This window comes from Chelon labrosus, assembly GCF_963514085.1.
Source record: "Chelon labrosus genome assembly, chromosome: 8".
Lineage (NCBI taxonomy): Eukaryota > Metazoa > Chordata > Actinopteri > Mugiliformes > Mugilidae > Chelon > Chelon labrosus.
The window spans coordinates 12,753,558-12,774,875 of NC_140358.1; the positions used below are offsets into that span (position 1 = coordinate 12,753,558).

Below are 21,318 nucleotides of genomic sequence, written 5' to 3' on the forward strand. Positions count from 1 at the left end.
TAGTCAGATCAATGCAAATGTATAGGAAGCGAAGGTAACGGTATCATTTGCAGACTCTAGTCATTGAATGCCTCAGTTTAAGTAATTTGAACATTTGAGGGTCGTTTGTTGTAAGGTAGTACAATCGCTGTGCAGCATTTATTTTCTTCGCGGCTTTCAGGGTTTAGCAGTAAATGGGCAAATAAGTGGATTTTCTAGGGTTTAGTGTTATTGGGTTTAGCTTGTTGATAGTCAACAGCAGACAAAGCAGTCAAATCAACTCATGCTCTGTGCATTACAAGATCATTGTATTTCTCAGTCTGTTGAGTTGCTTTTTAGTGTTTGCAAATTCCATGATACCCTGCGAAGTCTTAAAGTAAGAGCTGAGAGGCAGTGAGAAAGACCAGGAGGTAAAAAAAAAACTTGACTCCTTCAGCCTAAATGAAGTGGATCGTTTACAAGAATTACAAACAGATAAGTGGAAAAAGAAAGGATGTATTGTCTAGCGTTTCTCTAAATCTGCGATTATAAATGTCTTAATAGGTAAGAAGGTAAACGTCTTTGCATAACAAAAGTTGCTGATATCTACCGTCAAGGTGCGTATTTGTAATCTGCTCAGACATTCCAATTTTATTCAAAATAATGTGACTTAATCTACTCAAACAGGCTTATTAATATAGTATATTTTCAAAGATCCCCTACAGTGTATTACCAAAGATTGCTCACATATGAGTTGAAGAAGGTTTTGCCTTAAACAGTATCAGAAGAAGTTGTACATTCAAAAAAAATGTCGAGAGAAATCTAATTGCTACCTTTTCTGTGCAGGAGTTGGCCTACGTACGTACTCTGCCTGAATAACATATGGCCTGGTAAAATGTCCAATGTAGATTTTGTCTAAAAGTTGAGCCAAACACCGAGTGGCTAGCTGTCCTCTGTCATTAGCTTTTTGCTGATGACGGGTTAAGGGAATCATGTGCCAGCAGCACTGCATTTACTCTGTGAGTGTGTGCGCGTTTCTTAAATGAGAAGGCTTAATGATTATCCTGTTCCGTGTTTGACCTCTTGACCCACTGACCAAGGTTGTATAGTAGTTCATGCCAGAAAAAGGGGAAGGGTTTATTTTTTTTATCCAGATGAATCCTTCCAGCAAGTTGTTGACACACTGCTTGGAGGCATAATGCATTTTGCAGTTCTCTGTCAAGCATAAGACACTTTATTGGGAAGTTGAAATAGCTCAAGTTTTAAATTTTTACAGCTTTTTATTGGTTTGAATGATTGTCTATGCGATTGTTTTTATGTACTGTATGTTCTATGTATATATGTACTGCCTTTTTAACTGAAATGGTACCAAGACAAATTCCAATCAACTGTGTTGATATGGCAATAAACTATTGATTTGATTTGATTTGATTTGATTTGATTTGATTTGAAACAACCTGAAAACTATTTGAATACTAAACAAATCTGTCATGGAAGAACTAAACCTTGATATTGTCTCACTTTAATTTTAAAGAACTCACAATTTCTGTGTTTCTTGATGTTTCCAATTTACTTTGAGATACAAAATTATTTTATTAGAGAATAGTATTCATTGTTATTATAGTGTTATTAAATATTTTGTGGTCTGCACAGGCCTTGTCAGGGAAAGTGTTCCATTTTGTGTGATAAAGTTCCCTATCGAAACATTATTGGGTTTAGCCTGACATCTAGTGGTCCAGGCATGAAAGCACTTTTTTTCTTTTTGTTCATCTTTCTTCCTCTGCATGTTTTCCTTAATATCACTGTGCTCTGCTGCAACTTTTCCAAATAGGCCACTTACCTCAACTTGGAACGTTTTACCCTAATTTTGCTATTATTTCTCCATAATGAGCATAATTATGTTTTTGCTGTAAGTGGTGTGTCCCTCTTCCCTGGTGTAATTTGCATTGGTTTCCTGACATGAGTAATTTCTGTCTAATTGATTCTTTATTTTTCTCTCCCTCCTCCTCCCTGTCACTTCTTTTCCATTCCATCTGGCCTTTCATTGCCCCTCTTTTTTGCCATTTTTCCCCTTGCCATTCATTCATCCTCTACAGAAGCTCAAACGCCTGATTCCTGATGAGGTAGGTTTGTTATGACCTCGCTCCGTCGCCTGTGTGCCTCACTCCTGTCAAACCAACTCACTGTCATGTCGCCGTCTGTCACAGGTCTAATCAGCCATAACACACTTGTTTTTGGGGATATATGTTTAGTCCTGTTTTTTTCCTCCACATGGATGTGCGTATGTTCAAAATCCACACTGACACCATGAAATGTTTGGCACATAGACTAGTGATGCCTCCATCTGCCTGCAACAGGAGAAAGCCAGATTGCTATTTATGGATATTATGGAGGGTCACTATATCAATGTGCCAAGATTACATGTACCCTGAGGTTGACATTGTTTTGTGTTTTTAATGTGATTATTATATTAACACACAATGCATTTATTGGCAGTTAACCACACAAAGTCATTACAGTCGCATCAAAGGTTGTTAAATTCAGTTCCTCTGCAGTGTTTACTGCATGCTGACTTTGTGTGGCTTTTTGTCACTAAGAACCTTTTGTCATCTCTAATCCCTAACCATTATCTTACATTGTTTGGTTTTTGCTTCAGTAATCAGTAGCCCTTTTCAGACATAAAACATTAAAAAGACTAAGCCGGGTTTGTCAAGCACATGACAGCTGTGTGTCGTTCAGACATACGTGACTGTTAAGGTTTCGTGCGGCTCATTTCAGACACAACAGCACATTTATGGCAAGAGCTGCGTGCTGGTGCGATATTTGGCACCTGGTAGGGAGTTGAGAGCTGTGAGAGCGATGGAGGGAGTTGGGGGGGAAAAAAAATTGGGAGAAGATTGTTTTCCATCTCAGTCTTTATCACTGATAGATTTGAAAGCCTATTTGCTGTTGTAATCGTAACGATCTCTCAACATTCGTAACAGTGAGTCTGGTGATATTCCAATTTCATGTTATTTGATAACAAAATCTGCTGCTTGGGACTGTTAATTCCCGTTTGCCCAAAGTTTGTATGTAAAACATGCAGGATGTTTATTAATTCATCCACACAGTTGGTACAAATGATCATTAGAGATACATAGAGACGGTAACTGAGGCCATAAACAATTCTTCCAAAGTGTTTCATTGTTAATCTTATTTTATGTATAAAGATTGAGATAAAACTTCATTACACTGATATTAGGAGGCGGGACAAGAGGTGCCTTTTATTCTCTCTCATTGCATATCTTGTGCTGCTGCATGTACGTCAACTTGGCAAACGTACTATTGTGACATTTACTATGCAGTGTCTTGCTTTTTGCAAAGGGTTGCATGTCTGAAAGGGGCTAATGAAACATCCCCAAACTAAGGTAGAAGTAGTGCTTGGGGATTTAGCATCACACACAACACAAAGATAAAAACATGGACGTGAGGCTTTGTACTACTTTCCTCTAACTTGTGTCATGTTGTTTGCTAATCCAGCTGGAACGTTTCACCAGCATGAGGATGAAAAAGGAGAAGGAGAAGCCTAGCCAAATACCAGGCCAGCGTCACTCTTCAGCTGCCAACTATGAGATCCATGCTCAGAGTCTCATGCTGAATGATCATCCTGATGAGTACGTGCTGGAGCTCTTCGAACAGATGCTGGTGAGAAAGACAATAAAGGGCGTGTGTGTGTGTCTATTGTGTGTGAAAGATTCAGCTTTATCTGAACACCAAGGGGAAAATGTACTTGTCCTGTTCTACTGAAAAGGACCGAATCACTTAGACGCTTCATGTGGTTACCTTCAGCTTAAATCTGACAACATGCCATAACGTCTAAAGAGAAGCCAGAATTCTGAAAGTTCTGTGTTTGCTCCAAATGGATGTTTGGATAGAAAATATGAAGGACTGTTTTACACAAATCAAGAGAAGCAAACTGCAGTTTGAAAACATAAAACCAAAGCTGCTCAGAGTCTTTTATCTACCTCGCTTTTAATTAGTCGCTGACAAGCATCTTAGTGCAGTTCTTTAATTGCGTTAGCTCAATATGGATATGGATGTCGTTTGATGGTATTTTTTGTTCATTAAATGCTCAACTCTACAGACTTTTTGTCATTGTTGTCTCACTTCCTCCTTCTTCTTTCCTTTCTCTTGTTTTTTTTCCTCTAGGTGGATATGAACCTGAATGAGGAGAAGCAGCGGCCTCTGAGACAGAAAGACATCATGATCAAACGAGAGATGGTCTCCCAGTACCTGCACACATCTAAAGCTGTCAGTACCTAAATAAATACAGATAATACAGGGTGCTGTCAAAAATTAGTTTTTGAAAAAAAGTTGTGTTTCCACTTTTGGCTGTAATCAGTACAAGTTCTGAACCATTTGGAATATGATGTCTGTTCCCTATAGACACCATATATATTCCCTATAGAGTGAACTGAATGGTGCCAGAAGTATTTTGACAACACTCTGATCATACAGCAAGATGTTGTTGTACAAATGTTTTCACTGTTGATATATCTCAAAATCTTTGGTAAGACCAGCTATTTGTTTTGTAGTTAATAAATATTTCAGAAGCAGCAGGTGAGACAAAAATATGCTGAGAAGCAAGTAGCTTAACAGGTCTACAGTGTCTAACACAAATGGATGCTAATACAGTTCAATGAGCTGTAAAATAAGACTATTAAGAGAAACATCCTCACACAGTACCATGTTGTTCTGCAAATCAGAATGTGTAATTGTTTCTGACTGTTGTCCTTGATGCCTTACTGTTTGCTTTCTTGTGGAAATAATGCCAATTATAATCTCTAACAAAACAAATGCCGAACACAAGGGATTTTTGTTTTTGATCCCGCTGTGACTGTTTGTGTTTGTTTATTAGGGCCAAAACCAGAAGGAGAGCTCCAGATCAGCCATGATGTACATTCAGGAGTTAAGGTTAGACTACCGAGACGCACAGCTGCTGAGCTGTCTGGAATCTCTACGAGTCTCCCTCAATAACAACCCTGTGAGGTAAAGCACATACATTTATTTTTCTCTGGGCTCCGAGTCTTTAGTTTAGGTAGATAAACCTCAGTGTAGACCTGATTATGTGTCAGATTCCCAAAGTTTATGAGTTTAAAGTGAAACTAAAAGTTTTTTAAATCCTCGACCCATAGACACTTCCTCCTGACGCACTCCCTGACCTTCCGTTTGGTTGTGGGTTTTTTCTTTCTTCTGGATTCTGATGGATTGTTATTTCATCATTTCCTAGAACTGTGTTCCACAACTCTAGCGGTTTCATTTCTTGTGTTTTTGTGGATCGCAAACGGGTCTTTATGTTTTTGAGGCTCAGCAGGGGTTTGCATCTTGTCAGTCCTCCGAGGTTATGGCCATGAAGTGTTGTCTTGATCACTGACAAGGAAACATGGAAGCTATGTCCAGGATAGCATTCTTGACTGACTTCTTAAAAATCGAAGAAAGGTCACTCAGAATTGCAGTGGTCTTGTGTTTATATTGTGCTTTTCTACCTATTGGCACTCAAAGCGATTTACAGCCGCAGCGACACACCTATCCATTAGCTCACACAAGCACACACATATTCACACTGTGTCTTGCTCAAGAACACTCAGGCCTGTGGCATGTTGTGGGCATTCAACCTACCGGTTCATGGACTACGTGCTCTACCTACTGACACACAGCTGATTTAATTAATTTTTCTTAAAGTTGAATATTTTATTTCTTCAGTAAGTAAAAAAGAGTCTCATTGTGATGTTATATCGCAGATGATCAAATCTTTGCTGGTCCAAGCATTGTAGGTTAAATTAGAGTTTGACTATTAACAGTATATTTCTCTAAAGGATGAGGTCTACTGTATGTTACAATTTCAAACTGATAAAACTGATTAAATTGCAACAAAATACTATATATCCCATTCGAAATGAAAATGCCAAGCATGAAAGTTACCATACACTATCCTTACTAATGTCATCTTGTCACTTCCAGTTGGGTGCAGACTTTCGGTAACGAAGGGCTGGCTCTGCTTCTAAGTCTGCTCAAAAGACTACAGGAGGAGAAAGACGAGTACCCGTAAGTCACTTGAACTAATGGAAAAGCAACTGTACTTTCTAGTTATGTGTTTGTGATATGTTACTGTGTCTGTCTTCTTTCTCATCCACCAACTAGAATGATGGGAGTGAAATGTCAACATGAGATCATTCGCTGTCTAAAAGCCTTTATGAATAACAAGGTAAGACACTGCTCTTGTTCTTTATGTCCAAATAGCTAATTACAGCACTGCACGTGCATTATCTTTTTTTAATTTTAATTTTAAACACTGTGTGCTGAATCATATTAGACCATTTTTTTGCCTTTGTCGTAGTGTAGCAGTTCTTCCACTAGAGGGCGTTAGGACTCTATGTCTATCTGGGGTCAGCGCGGTACAGTGAAAGCTGTCACTGATGACCTTAGAGAACTTGTCGGGTATTCAGTGCACTGATGTGCATGATACTTGGCAATTAGTGAAATCTGCTCAGAGTCTATCATGTTTAATGAATACAAGGTTGTGTGTGTGTTCTACTTTAAAAAGACAAATCCTGTCTCTCTTCAAGTAATACATAGATTTGATAAGCTAAGATCAGTGTCATAAAAAGCTAACATCTGCAGACAAAGTGAGTAACTTTGAAACTGAAATAAAAACATTAGCTAAACAGATGCAACACAAATATTGTTTCATATTAAAGGTGATTTAAAATTTTCCATTCTCATTGTTTATTGAAGATTAATCAGTGTGTATTGTTTAGTTGTGAATCTTACATTGACTAAATAATAAGTCTCATTGCTTTAGTGTGATCACTGTGCCTAATTACAGCCCATAGTAATAATATACACTGTAGATGGTAATTAAGTAACTTGTAGTGTTTTTCAAAGTGATAGCTTTTGTCAGTTGGTTACACCCAGCCTATCAAAATACAACATCTAACATTCAGTTTACATTTGGTCTCGTTCATGTCTCATATAAACACTATAATTTGATAAATGAAAGCCCTGCCTCCCCAATTCTTGCTGAAAAGTTTCCCTAAATAACTTTACCTCATTCTTCTTTCTCTTTCCTTTAGTATGGTCTTAAATCCATGCTGGAGTCAGCCGATGGAATCCCTCTGCTGGTCAAAGCCATCAACCCTAGGGTGCCTCATATGATGGTGGACGCTGTCAAGCTGCTCTCTGCCATCTCCATTTTGGAACATCCTGAAAACCTGTAAGCATCAGTGAAATCTTGACAACGTGTCATTAAGTTGAACACGGACGCTGTAGACTTTGACAACGCAACTCTTTATCCGAAGGCTAGTGTCTGAAACACTAGCCTAGCATTCAGTGTTGTACCAACTGACAGTTGTGAAATGCTCTATTGGCGAAGACTGACAACCTAACATTGATATCAGTAATTGAACAATGTTCAGTCATGCTTTGAATTAACCCATTTAGGCCTAAACACTCTTCTGTAAACCCCCTCTCAAAACCTGAGGTTTTTCAAAATATGTCAACGCTTACTAAAACCTTAATTTCTCAGGCTCTGTAGCAGATAAAAACATGAGATAAAAAGCATTTGACAGCTTACTTCTTTGGCTTTCAACTTGACTGACTTGCTAGGGCATAATCTTCAAATCGATTTTTTTTTAAAAAATCAATAAACACCAAACATTTTTAAAATTTTGAAAATCAGTAAAGATCTATTTTTTCAATTACTTCGTCAATATCACTTCCTTCACTTGAGTCAGCCGTGACGGATCGCTAGCACGGTGTTTAAAATTTTCGACCAAAACATACTCCACGTGTAGGCTTATTTCGACCAATCACAAAGCGTTTTATTAGTCACATGAGTTTAAAAAAAAATCCCTAAGCATCTCTGTCACTCACCCCAAGAATATTTCAGCCAATCACAGTGCATATAATTGGCCATGTGCCTCGAAAAAGACGACAACGCTCAAAATGACACAGACGCGTTTGCCGGCCGTAACTACGCATAGATGCGTGATCCGGTCTGAATGGGTTAAAGCAACAGGATTTACAGTCACCACCCATACCTCTTCTATGGCCATTTTAATATGTATGTAGTGTTATTTGAACTAACTACTTTTAGTATTGCTTCATATGATGTGTATTTTACTTTTTTGCAGTCATGAGCGTGTTTTGGAGGCCATTACAGAGGAAGCTGAGAGACGGGACATTGAGAGGTTTCAGCCTCTCCTTACTGGAATGAATATTCAAAACATTGCGCTGAAGGTACACATTGAGATGCACACGCACACTTTAACAAAATTTAAATCCCCGTGTGTATTTCTTTGATGAATGATGCCAACCAAGTTGATGCAGACCGCAGTGAAAAGACTTAATCAGCTGTAGACGTTTTCATCTATCCAATCCATCAAGTCTTAATTGTGAAGCTGACTTTCTGATGTGTTTTTGGCAGGGTGGCTGCATGCAGCTAATCAACGCCTTGATCAGCAGGGGAGAAGAACTGGACTTCAGAGTGCATATTCGCTCTGAACTGCTAAGACTGGGACTTAAAGACCTGCTTGGGGTACAGAAAACACTCTCTTTTGATCTGTCTCCCAAAGGGATGGTGCAACAACATACATTTTCACAGCCTTACTCTTTGTACCGCTCTATCTCAATACCTCTGTCTTCCTGATGTGCTGACAAACACTCATTTTATGAAAAACTTTTTCTCAACTGTCCAAACTCAGAATGTTTGACTGTCACCCTCCTCTTGCCCTTCTCTCCTGTGCCTTTTCATCTGTCTGCCGTCATCCCATCCCTTTCCCTGCAGGAGGTGCGGACGATAGAAAATGAAGAGCTGAGGGTGCAACTCATGGTGTTTGATGAGCAGGCTGAAGATGACTCTGAGGACCTCAAAGCACGTCTTGATGACATCCGCACTGAAATGGAATATCCTTTGGGCAAAATTGTTCCTTTGTTGAAGCTGTCATTCTACTTTTTGTCCTTTAAAATGATGAAGACCCCCATGACAAAATCTATATACCTGTCCTGTATAGTTCCTTAAAAGACCCAAGATCAATAGTTACCCAGTTTGCTTCTTTCTTCAAATGCACCTGAAGAAGTTGATTACAGCAGCTAGTTTCAATCACCCAAGGGTCATTCCCATGGTCATTGAATAGGGTATATAGCTATGCTGGTAGCCTGAATCAGAAACTCCATGACTGCAAGAATGACCAAAAAGAGTGTGGACATTTTCACCCAGGAGAGGAAGAGTTTTTGTTAGAGGGCCAAAAACACAATCCCATTACAACAGTGATTGTAAAAGCATGGTACAGCAAAAAAGGTAATCCAGAAAAAATCTAAATGAAGGACAATATAAATCTGAAAAACACATTTGAGTAAGAGAATCAGGAACGGAAGCAAAAGCAAAAAGCAATAGAAAGTGACATATATTTTAGTTGTTCTTCGTCACAGCCTTTGTGCATATTTATATTGCCTTATATTGTCTGCTGTTTATTCTGCTACTTAATAGTCAAAGCACAGTCAAGTAGTTTGTTTTAAAGGATAATAACATCAGTGTCGAGCTATTATAAATCATTTACAATTGGACTAAAAGCTCTGAAGCTTGCTTCTTTTTTTTCCCTTAATAATAGGCCTGTCTGCATTTTTACAAAACTTTAGTAAAAATCCATATTTTGCGCATATTTTTCTGGATATTTAACTTGCCTGTAAAATAACAGTAAGTCCTCCAAACCCAGGAAGTCTTTGCTGTGTTGCAAATTGGAATAATCTGTCCTTATTATATGTTCACTTAGGCCCTTAGTAGACAATAAAATTGTATTCTTGGCGCTGATCATGTGTAAAAACATTCACATCTGACCACTTTGTTAAAAGAGTGAGACAGCTGGATGTGGAAATATCCATATTGATTGAATCTGAATATATCTGACTCTGACTTCTCCTTTTGAGCTTAGAACTAATATGGCATTTAGGGACAGGTTGTACTGATGGAAAATAAATGTCATCAATGTCTCATTTCTGATTTTAGCTTGCAGTTAGGGTTTTCAACACCAGGTGTCTCCCTATCCATGCAACGGACACAGTCTGCCTTCCTTAATGCGTCGCTGTTAGGCGCCTGCTTATTTCTATAAAAAACACAATAATAATCTGTTACAGTATGAACCAAGAACATACCTGTCTGATATTAATGATTTTGATAGTTTGATAAAATCTAATTTGTGTTGAGATTAAATTACAGTATATCAGTATACAAGAATATGGGAAGGACTACTAGTCTGGTCTCTGTCTGATTTTTATTTCACATGACAACTGTGTTGGCCTTTTTGCCCTTGTGTAAAGCCCCTTTCACACAAGCACTGCTGCCCTGACATTTTCTGGACATCAACCGGTGGAGCTGTATGTGAGAGGGCAAATATCCAAATAGTCAGACCAGAAAAGAGGGACAGTATCTGGGTGTCCAGAAATTGTTCACAGTTCCTAAGCGATAATAAGTAAGATGTGCAACTAAGGTGGTGTAAGACTAATCAAAGCCGGTATGGCGTATCTAATATGCTAAACACTTCTAATTATTGTGTCAATTGAGCCTTAACGGTTTTGCTTCAATGATGTGAGGGAAGTGCTTGACATCTTAGTCAACACTGTCAAGGACTCCAAGGCTGAAAGTCACTTCCTGTCCCTGATGCAACACCTGCTACTGATCCGTACTGATTACTTCGCCAGGTATCACATGTACACACTCTCACAAATGCATCTCTTTTCACACATTCACATATTAAAGCTGATGATAGCTGGTGTTTATATATCACTGTTCTTTTATTATGTTACCTAAATTGTCATTTGTGGGTAATAAATTGTTGAATCAAGCCATCATTACCTTTTATGGATGACTTGGTGTGTCTAGTTGAAAGAAAAATGAATGCCTCCGTTTGAATATCATCATTTCACATTCAACCTTAATGACACAGAGTCTGACAAAGTCTGTGGACTTTTTATTTAACACACAAAAAGATATACAAAGAATTACACAGTTGATAAATCACCACATTCCCAGGTGGACAGGAAAAATCTTCACAAAATAGATGTGATGCTCTAAACGTGCCAATTTAATCAAGACAAGATCACTGGAGAAAGCAAACTGACAAATGACTAAAATAGGTTGAAGGAAGACAACGGAACGAATAAACGTTTGCTTGTTTTCCACTCTAAAGCAGTTAAATTAATACAGTCAAGCCTGAAATTATTCATACCCCTGGCAAATTTTGACATAAAGTTACTTTTATTCAACCAGCCAGTTTTTTCTTGATTGGAAATGACACAGACGTCTCCCAGAAGATAATAAGACGATGTACAAGAGGCATCATTATTTTAAAAAAGCCATATCTAAATGTTTTCAAGTTCCAGTGACTACAGTGCAAAGTATTATTTAAAAAATACAGGATGTTCAGCACTGTGGAACATCTCAGAGGACGTGGTCGGTAGCCAAAAGTGACACCTGTGCTGGCCAGGAGGATAGTGAGAGAGGTGAAAAAGAATCCACCAAGGCCATCCTGGTGAATCTGGGCTCTGCTGGTGACAACGTCTCAAGGCGGACAGTCCAACGGACACTGCACACTGCTGGGTTCCCGGACGCCGACCAAGGAGGACGGCACTTCTCCAGATAAGGCACCCAAAAGCCCGCCTGGCCTTTGCAAATGCTCATCTGGACAAAGAAGAAGACTTCTGGTCTTCTGTTTCATGGTCAGATGAAACAAAAATTTAACTGTTTGGCCACAATGATGTATCCTTCATTTGGCGTAAAAAAAGAAAAGCCTTAAACCCCCAAAACACCATCCCCACTGTCAAACATGGTGGGAACCTAATGCTTTGGTGGGTGTTTTTCAGCCAGTGGACCAGGGAACCTAATCACAGTAAACGGCACCATGACAAAAGAGCAAGAGATTGCCAACAACAACATCAAGCAGTGGACATTTCAGCACGACAACGACCCAAAACACACAGCAAAAGTGGTTAAGAATTGCGGACAAAAACATTTAACGTTTTGCAGTGGGCCAGCCAGAGTCCTGACTTGAATCCAATTGAGAATCTGTGGAGGGAGCTAAAGATCAGGGTGATGGCAAGGAGACCCTCCAACCTGAAAGAGTTGGAGCTCATCTCTAAAGATGAATGTGCAAAAATACCAGTGGAGACATGCAAAAGGCTGGTCAGCAATTATAGGAAGCGTCTGATTGCTGTAACAGCCAATAAAGGCTTTTCTATTGATTATTGAGGGTATGAATGATTTTGGACATTTTTTGCCACTTTTTGTTCAAATGTAAATAAAGGCGGAGGAATAATTTTTTCCTCAGTGATGCCTCTTATACATCTCCTTATTATCTTCTGGGAGACGCATGTGTCATTTCCAATCAAGAAAAAAAACTTGCTGGTTGAATAAAAGTAACTTTATGTCAAAACTTGCCAGGGGTATGAATAATTTCGGGCTTGACTGTACATGCAAAGAAGTACAATTCCATTTTAACAGAAACGAGCACCATCATGTCTTATCACAAGAAATATGCTAATGTGTATCCTCCTGTCTTTCAAAGCGCTTGTAGTTTGAGCTGAAAAAACAGGAGAGACGTGTTTTTCATATTCAAACTCGGTAACACAAAAAGAAATTAGGATTCCGAAACACACAAATGCATGCAGAGATGCACCTATTTGAATTTAGTTAGTCAAGGTGTTGTTGTGGTGTTTCCTCTATGGTAGCAGGCAGGGAACTGCGGTTTATTTTTAACACCGTATGGGGAATAAATTGTGAAGGCAGAGAAAGATAGGCTGGCCTAAACAAATGGTCCCAGCTGAAGTCATTTTAGCTCCCCCTCCGTCTCTTCCATCCTTCTCTCCTATTCGACTTTTTCCATCCAGGTGATCCAACACAATAGAGGTGGTCTCTAATGGACTCCAGAGAGAGACGGGAAGTCGGGGTGGGAGGGGGAGCTGTAGAGTGGCAGAAAATACTGCTTGGTAATTACAGAGATGAGAAGAGAAGGAAGGTGGAGGGCGAGATAATAGTGAAGAAGAAATTGAGAGTTTATGTAAATTGCTACAAGGAGTATCTGCTGCTTCGTCCTTTTTTTCTGTTTTTGTTGGTTTCGATCCCAAGCAGAATTTACCACATTACACATCTGATGTATGTATGTACATCATCTCCATTGTTGGCACATGAACAGACTATAAACTTAAAAGATTTAGTTTAAAATTGCCACGCTATGATTTATCAAAATGTATGACCTAAGGCCTTCCAACCTCCTTTTTCCACTGACGACTTATACTGTAGCTAAATTGAATTTTCAAGATCATGCCGAATGCCAGATTTAGTATGAATAACTATATACAAATCTGTTATTCTTTGAAGCAGTTTTCCACAATGGCTCTAGATGTCTCTCTCGCTCCATGGATAAATTGAAGATGTTGAGGGAAAAAAAAAAAAAAAAAGAACTTGAAGTATAGTGAAAGAGTGGGATTTGCGTGAGACAAAGGCAGAGTGACTAAGAGCGAGAGACCAGGGAGCGAGGGAGACAGAATAAATAAAGTATTGAGTTTTTGACTCTGGCAGCATCTAATGGGGTCAGGGAATAAGACACCTCCAAAATTGAGTGTCTCTGTGAAGTTGGCTTGATCAGACATGGGGCGCTGGACATAAACCGGCACAGTCACACGAAAACAGCTGCACACAATCAATCTTCGTGACAAGAAATTCAAACTGTCTTGCTCACACAGACAGCCAATCTCGGCTGCAAAGACAAAGTGACAAAACAAGCGTGTTCACACATTTGTCTCAACAGATGATGCTGGTTGCTCTTTGTCAGGCCGGTCGTCTACTCTCGTAATGTACCAGATTTCTCATAGACAGGTTTAAGAGCGGCGGTGTTAACCACTTACATTTGCTTCAATTGTCACGTGTATCACACGTTTTTTTGTCGGCACACAAAGTGTGTTGTAGAGAGTCACACGTTTACTATGGATTTTTTTTGCAACACACATAAATTCTCTTATTGGCACCTTCTTCCCTTCACATCTCATCTTTCCTGTCTCAATTTATTTTTCTTTGTCTCCTAATCCATCTGTCTATAAACCCATCTCGCCCTCTTTCCCGCAGGCCTCAGTACTACAAGTTGATAGATGAGTGTGTCGCTCAGATCGTACTTCACAAAAACGGGGCGGACCCCGACTTCAAGTGTCGTCACCTCAGCCTGAACATTGAAGCCTTGATAGGTGAGTTGTTAGACAACAGTATACGCATGGTGTGCACGATGCCCTGGGCGAAGGGACACCCAACACAAGAGCAACATGCATGCAATACAGTTCACATGGACCACAAAAACGAAGTGTTGCTCACTACGAGTTAGGTGTAACCTTTCAGTTCCATTCGTATTTATATGCACATCTGTCACTTTCCAGACAGTTACACTGTTGTTGTGTTGCTGTCAATGACAATATACCCACCACATGCGATTTAATGTTTATTTGGCCAAAACACATTACGTTATGCTGCGTCTTTACATAGTTGACACAGATCCTTAAACCACCACATGGTGGAGCCAGAGAGTGAGTGTGCTCTAGTTTGGTCTGCATGGTGCTACAGGTTTTAACAGCATCAGTCAGTTGTATAAAATTAATTTTGACAAACTTTTTCAAGCTGTCCCGAAGTCTGGTTTTGGTTAGACGGCAACTTTCAGGCACAGGAGGTCAATGTATTACCATAATAAGGCAACAGTGGCCGGGTCCATGTGTCTGCAAGCATCTCATTTACTCCTGTGGCACAGAGGCACACAGAATGTTCACCAGCTACAGGAGTGACAGACTTTTCTACGGGGTTCAAATGAGTATTAGGGCCAGTTCAAGGTCTGTGACATCTAGTTTGTAAGGCGTTCTGTCCAACCGTGTTGAAGAATTAAAAAATATTTGCACCTGATGTAAACTGTCACACTCAAAGAAGAACTGAAATGCAGGGCTAGAGACGAAGGAGATGTGATGCTATTTAAATATAGGGATAAGCGTGCACGTTTTCAGACAGTCTCTCCAGGAAGAAATGCATTGTGTTGCATTTGGCAGTAACCACGAAGGTTGCCGCAGATAGTGTAACAAATGTAAAAAGAGAGATAAAGCAGACAGGTGGCCAATCACGATGTGAAGTGGGTATAAATGTCAGAATGTCTGTTTTGGAAAGTCCCAGAAAAGGTTGGACACAGACCTTAATCCGACATCGAAAAGGTGTGGCGGGAAAGGGGCTTAAAGCCGACTTTATGTTGGCCGCTGATCCATGTGATCCGTTTCCTGTCACTCTCTGCTGAATACAAACTTGGAGTGTAGAATTTTCTGGTGCGTGTGCGTGAGGATTTGCCGACTTGAGTGGCAGTTCTAAATGATCACTGAATATAGTAAGCTAAACCACGGCGGAATGGAGGTGCGAGCCACGTCTCAGGAGTTCAATGCTCTTTATGGCAGGTCTCCGTTGCTCACCGCAGGAGGCTCTAATTGCACTGCTTCTAAATGCGTCCTGACACACACACACACACACACACAAGCTGGCTGGCCTCCTTTAAGGCTGCCAGAGTTATTATTGGTGGAAAGCAGCCCAATTCTGCCCTGCATGCATTATTTAGTGTTTTTCTTTGAACTCTGAAATTCAGCACAGTTTTTTCCCTACATTCTGTCTCCCTTAGTGCTCTCTATTCGAAGTTTGTCCCATTTAGCAGTAGAGCACCCCCCCCCCCCCCCCCCCCCAATCCATTACATATCCAATAACCATGTAAATTCATACACAAATACACTGCCTGAAATTGTGTATGAATTGGTATATTATAGTGAGGTTCTTTCATCTGGTAAAACGTTCAGCTTCACATTTAGTTTGCCTTGCCTAGCAGCTTATTAAAGATATGTACACTCTTGCATGGCTTCGACTCCTTTTTCCACCAGCTATATTTTCATTGCAGCTGAAGATTCATACTTCATCACTTCACAATCTGTATGGTTTTTGTTTTTCTGTGAGCTCATAGGGTTTCTTCGTTTTCTATCTTTGCCATCTCTCTCTCTCTCTGCATGTTCCCTCCTCCTGGGCATCATGATTAGCCGCCTTTGATCCAGTGACATTGTGGCATTCATCTTCATGTTAATTAGCTCTTTTACTTCACATGCTTGGTAAGCCCTTCAGCACTGAACCACCTGTAGACCCCGCAATTATTCCGTAAAAGTACCCTGTTGGTCAGTCTGTGTCCTTCTAACCCTGTCCTCTGCAGGGCTGAATCACTTATTATGCATTACTCTCAGCCTATTTTGCAACGCTGCCTTTATTTTTCTCCTTTCCGAAAAGGAACAAGAAGTTTGGTTAGATTTGTCTTATGCCGAGTGAAATTGTGTGCCCCCCTCCTCTGTTGCACGTGTTCACAGTCAAACAAAGGTGTGTTTATTGGAGGCTTAAAAGGAAATGAGGTGTAGGAGCGGCACGCAACACGTAGCATCCTATTGTAATGAGATGCCTCCACAATCGCCTCATAGATCTTGACTTTCAGTAGTGTGATAAGGGAAGAACGGGGAGACAGATGGCACGCTTGCTCTGTGTGTACGCGTCTGTTTGTGAATTAATGTGAGCACACAGCATGTGCCAGACTGAAGGGTACGATGACTTCGCGGCTAGACGTGTGCAGGTGTGTTGGTGTGTCGTCGAAAGACTTATCTACCGCCTCTTTTTGCTCCTTATCTTTCCCTATCTTTTGTCCGCAGACAATATGGTGGACCAGACCAAGGTGGAAGCCAGTGAGACCAAAGCCACTGAGCTGGGGAAAAAGGTGAAACGCACATAGACTCCTAAATGCACACAGTGATGGCATGATAGCCCCCCGTTTACACACTGACACATCTGAGTCCTAATAGAAATGTATGTGATCGGTGCCTGGCTGACACGGAATGACAAATGAGAAATAGCGAGGAACAGAGGGTGACTAAGAAAATGAGCGTACACACATCTGACAGCCACCCGACAGCCAAATGCTCTCACAGGCTAGGAAAAAACAAAAACAACACACATATACGCATCCACACAAGGGGGTAAATGCCTTGATTGTGGTGTGCTGCTACCCTGATGTTTCTGTCCCAGTGACAAGATAATTGCAAAGTGGGAGCTGAAACTAGCCTTCATTCATGCACACATAAAGGCGCGCGGTCTCACACGGGATCATGTGAATGCCCGCACATCCACACAAGCACCCATTACATGAACGCTCTTAGATTCATTTTCAGTGACCATACACACCCTAGTGCTAGTTGTGCGTGATGGGGTAATTGCATGCAGTCTCTTTGGCAGGAATTAGGGATAAGGCTGTCAGGACGCTGACAGCGCGAGCAGCGGATCGGCTGTCTGCAAATTGAACAGCCATATGTGTCCGTGTCTTCATGTATTCATCTGTTTAAATACTCTGATCCTGTTTGTCAAGTGTCCTAAAGGTGTCCTTTTTTAAATTTTATGAATTTAAAATGAATGGTAAACTGCTTCTCTCTCGTTTTCATGGAGATGAAGGCTTTAAAATAGAACTGAGACCTGTGCTCATACAAATGCGGTAGAGCATACTAATTCAATAATTGACACTAATTTTCAGACTAAATTACACAATGAAAGTCTAAGTACTAGCCTGCAAAAATTGCTTCTGCAGGTCTTTGAGATATATATTGCCTCTTTAAGAGGAACCCTCCCAGATTTTAATGGAGAACTGTGATTTTACTTCCCAGTCATCCTTTAAATGTTTATTAAATAGTTTCACGTCACACTTTGAGTGCTTCTTTGCCACACAGTCCTGTGCTGGCATACCTGATTTTAATCTCACATTATGGCTGATGTCAAGCAGAAGAGAATAATATAGACAAGGGTCGTTCAATATGGAATTGTCATTTACCTTATTTTCATTGGAATAAATCAAAATCAGTAGGATGGAGCTGAATTTGAATTACATTCATGCATATGGATTACACAAATACAGTCACTTTCCAAAACACTGAGTACACTAGTAAAAAGGAATGCATTATAATATAACAGTCCTCCATTAAATCCCCCTTCATGACTATTATAATCTCTAGTTCATGTTGAAACCGCATAAGAAAGGTGGTAGTTCAACCGTATGATCATTTTATTGGTTGTAGTTTGTGGTGCTGTTATTTATTTTCTTCTTACATAGTTTCTGCTATTTACAAGCCGTAGTCTGCCAAATAAAAAATCCAGTTGAATTAATACTGAATACCATAACCATGAAGCTGAGATTTAACAAAAAACTGTTGGAATGCATTTGTTTTCACTACCTGTACCTAATGAACTTCCTAGTGAGTGTTTATCAAGAATGTCCCTTTCAAAACATTGCCTTCAAGACCCTTATAAATTCACCATGACACAAAAATTGTATACCAAAAAGTCTGCAGAGTATTTTTAGGATATTAAAGACTGAGTCTGTCCCTAACCGTGTCTCTTCCTGTATTTATTAGCTGGATGCAGAGTTGACAGCACGCCACGAGTTGCAGGTGGAGATGAAGAAACTCGAGGGTGACTATGAACAGAAGCTGCTGGACTTGAGCCAAGAAAAGGAAAAGCTGGCTACTTCTAAGCAGGAGCGAGAAAAGGAGAACGAGGGGCTGCAGAAACAGCTGGACGCTTCGCAAAAGCAGGTACATATCAACACGTGCGCACTTCTGTCAGTGTGGTGGTTGTGGACTAGTAAGCTAAATGTGGCAACTTCACCAATAACTTTTCAAATTCTGAAATAATCAGAGTAAACGAACAAATCCATCAAATTAAAACTGAGTTGCACCCAGTATCGCACTACAAGAAATCTTTGCAGAACATTGACCAGCCCAAGCAGACGTTATATAGTTTTTTCCCCCCATCATTATTTCATGCTGTTAATGCAAAATTCTAGGACAGAATCAATAAAGACCGAGTCAGACAATCAAATCAATGTTGGTTAATGTCCTGGAAACATACACATGCACAAAACAACAACTACTTCTAAAGCTGCAAGAAGGAAAATATTTCAAGGCTTAGAGAAATACAGTATTGTAAATCTAAGCCCCAAAAAGTTGCCAAACATCTATGCGCACCCACACAAACACACAAGCCCCCTGGACTTAAATGATTCAACCAACTGCTAGTATGGCATGAAAGAAGTTGGGGGGAAAAACTAAAGGGATACTGTGAGAAGAATCCAAATCCTTTACAGATTAAGAATCTCAGTAAAAACATGGAAAGAGAGGGAACGGGTGAATGAAAAGTGACTAAAGAGAGAACAAAGAAGCCGAGTCGGAGAGGATGGAGATGGGACAAACACAGTTTTTAAGGCCAAGATACACATGCAGTGTGTGTGTGTGTGTGTGTGTGTACACTGATAGGCAAGGATGAGGATTGTTTAGCTGTCAGTGTCCTGCTGCCACACCAGCTGGACTCTGCCTTACAGTGACACCCAAACTCACCAACACACCGAGTGACCCAGAACAGTCTGCCTCCGCGCGTGTGTGCTCGTAACCACGTGAAGATGCTCCTGTGTGTCTTGTTTCTGTGTTTGCGTGTGCTTGCGTCTGTCAGTCTGTCAGTCTGTCAGTTAGAGAACTACACAACTTCCAAAAGGAGCTTCATCCAACGTGGCTGATGCCAGCAGAGTCGTCTTCTCACCGAGCAAAAGCCCAAACACACACACACACACACGCGCGTCCATAAAGTTGTCCAAAGCATCAACAGCACCGCGAGCCAAGCATCAAACAAGCTTCTCATACTAAGATGGCTCACTTTCTTTGTGTTTGAGGCACTGCCCATCGAAGATTTCTTCACATGTAGAGATCTCTCGCTATCCCTCTTTGTGATGCGGTGCCTGATTTTTCATCTACTGCCTCGCTAAGGAAGCCTGGCTCGGACGCTCTTTGTGGCTGTTACTGTCTTCTTTTCAGAGTCAGAGGAAACGATACAAACTATTTGTTATACTGCATACGGTCTTTCATACTCTGTATATAAATGCTGTTTACAAGAACGCGGAGGATGTAAACATCTTAATACATGTACACTTTAAATTAGGCATAGTATATTTTCTAAGAAACCCTAATCTGCTCTTATCAGCTGACTGTCTTTAATGACACTGTAATACTGTAAGTAGTGTTTCACTGGTGAAATAAAAAATAATTTCGCCCTCACTCCTAATTTATAAGTTTGTCCTCCTCCTGATAACTTTTGTGGTGATTCCTCTGTGGACTTATTTCTCCCCTGCTACGTTTTTCTTTGTTCGTCTTGTCCTCCATTCTCTCTCGATCTCTCCCAAAGCTCAGTTCTGCCCACTCTCTAATCACTCTTTCCCCTCTTTTGTTCTTCCTTTCTTCTGTTGGCGTGTAAACTTATTGGAAATGCAAATTGCCAAGTCTATCCAAAATGAATGTAAATTCCAGGAAAACACTGGATACAGTCAAGACGTGCTTATATAATAAATTACTGTGTGTGGTTTAAAAATATACAGTAGTATGTCCAGTTGTAGAATTTGTGTCATAACATACCATATGCTCATTTTTTTTTGCAGATTGATAAGCTGTCCAAGGATTTGGAAGAGGCCAAAACTAAAGTTATCACAGTTACTGTCCCTGTGCCAGTACCCGGTTTACCCCCTCCACCTCCCCCACCTCCCCTGCCTGGTGTACCAAGTGCTGCTCCTCCTCCTCCTCCTCCTCCCCCTCCACCCCTGCCAGGCCATGCAGCCATACCCATACCGCCACCTGCTCCTCCTCTACCAGGCTCTGTGACTGTCCCAGGACCCCCACCACCCCCACCACCCCCACCTCTCCCTGGCATGCCAGGACCGCCACCTCCTCCACCCTTACCCGGGATGGGCCCCCCACCACCACCACCGCTGCCTGGGGCTCCTGGTATTCCTCCTCCGCCACCGGGCATGCCAGGCATGCCACCACCTCCACCATTTGGCATGGGAGGCTGGGGTGCCCCTGCACCACCTCAACTACCATTTGGGCTCCAGCCTAAAAAGGAGTACAAGCCTGAGGTCCAGCTGAAGAGAGCCAACTGGAGTAAGGTCTGTAGTCTGTGGACTCCCACCACAGGGCTCAAGCATTTTCAGTATTCAAAGATTGTAAAATATTTTTTTTTAGTTGATAAGGTCAACTACAGTGAGACGAGCTTTGAAATGAGTTGGTTGTCAGTCGATACGTCATACTGTATTTGAGCTCTTCATTATTACACAAGCAGCTCATGTAAATGCGGCCCAAACTTCTACTGAGATTGTGACCTAAAGTGACTTGTATGCATATGTGTATCTCATGACTGCGTGCTTCATGTTC

The 21,318-nt window shown here is 40.7% G+C and overlaps 1 protein-coding gene across 1 annotated transcript in view; it reads left to right on the forward strand.

Moving 5' to 3' along the window:
• Positions 1 to 21,318, forward strand: part of LOC311491359 (protein diaphanous homolog 1-like) — a gene marked incomplete at its 3' end in the record, with an annotated part of 39,266 nt that overhangs the window by 16,674 nt on the left and 1,274 nt on the right. The window contains exons 2-16 of the mRNA XM_084549264.1: positions 2,055 to 2,081; positions 3,478 to 3,642; positions 4,147 to 4,248; positions 4,856 to 4,986; positions 5,959 to 6,042; positions 6,139 to 6,202; positions 7,071 to 7,210; positions 8,130 to 8,235; positions 8,423 to 8,533; positions 8,783 to 8,900; positions 10,575 to 10,692; positions 14,111 to 14,226; positions 16,735 to 16,799; positions 18,481 to 18,660; positions 20,550 to 21,053. Coding sequence (XP_084405390.1) covers positions 2,055 to 2,081; positions 3,478 to 3,642; positions 4,147 to 4,248; positions 4,856 to 4,986; positions 5,959 to 6,042; positions 6,139 to 6,202; positions 7,071 to 7,210; positions 8,130 to 8,235; positions 8,423 to 8,533; positions 8,783 to 8,900; positions 10,575 to 10,692; positions 14,111 to 14,226; positions 16,735 to 16,799; positions 18,481 to 18,660; positions 20,550 to 21,053 — 2,031 coding nt within the window. The remainder of the gene's footprint in view (positions 1 to 2,054; positions 2,082 to 3,477; positions 3,643 to 4,146; positions 4,249 to 4,855; positions 4,987 to 5,958; positions 6,043 to 6,138; positions 6,203 to 7,070; positions 7,211 to 8,129; positions 8,236 to 8,422; positions 8,534 to 8,782; positions 8,901 to 10,574; positions 10,693 to 14,110; positions 14,227 to 16,734; positions 16,800 to 18,480; positions 18,661 to 20,549; positions 21,054 to 21,318) is intronic.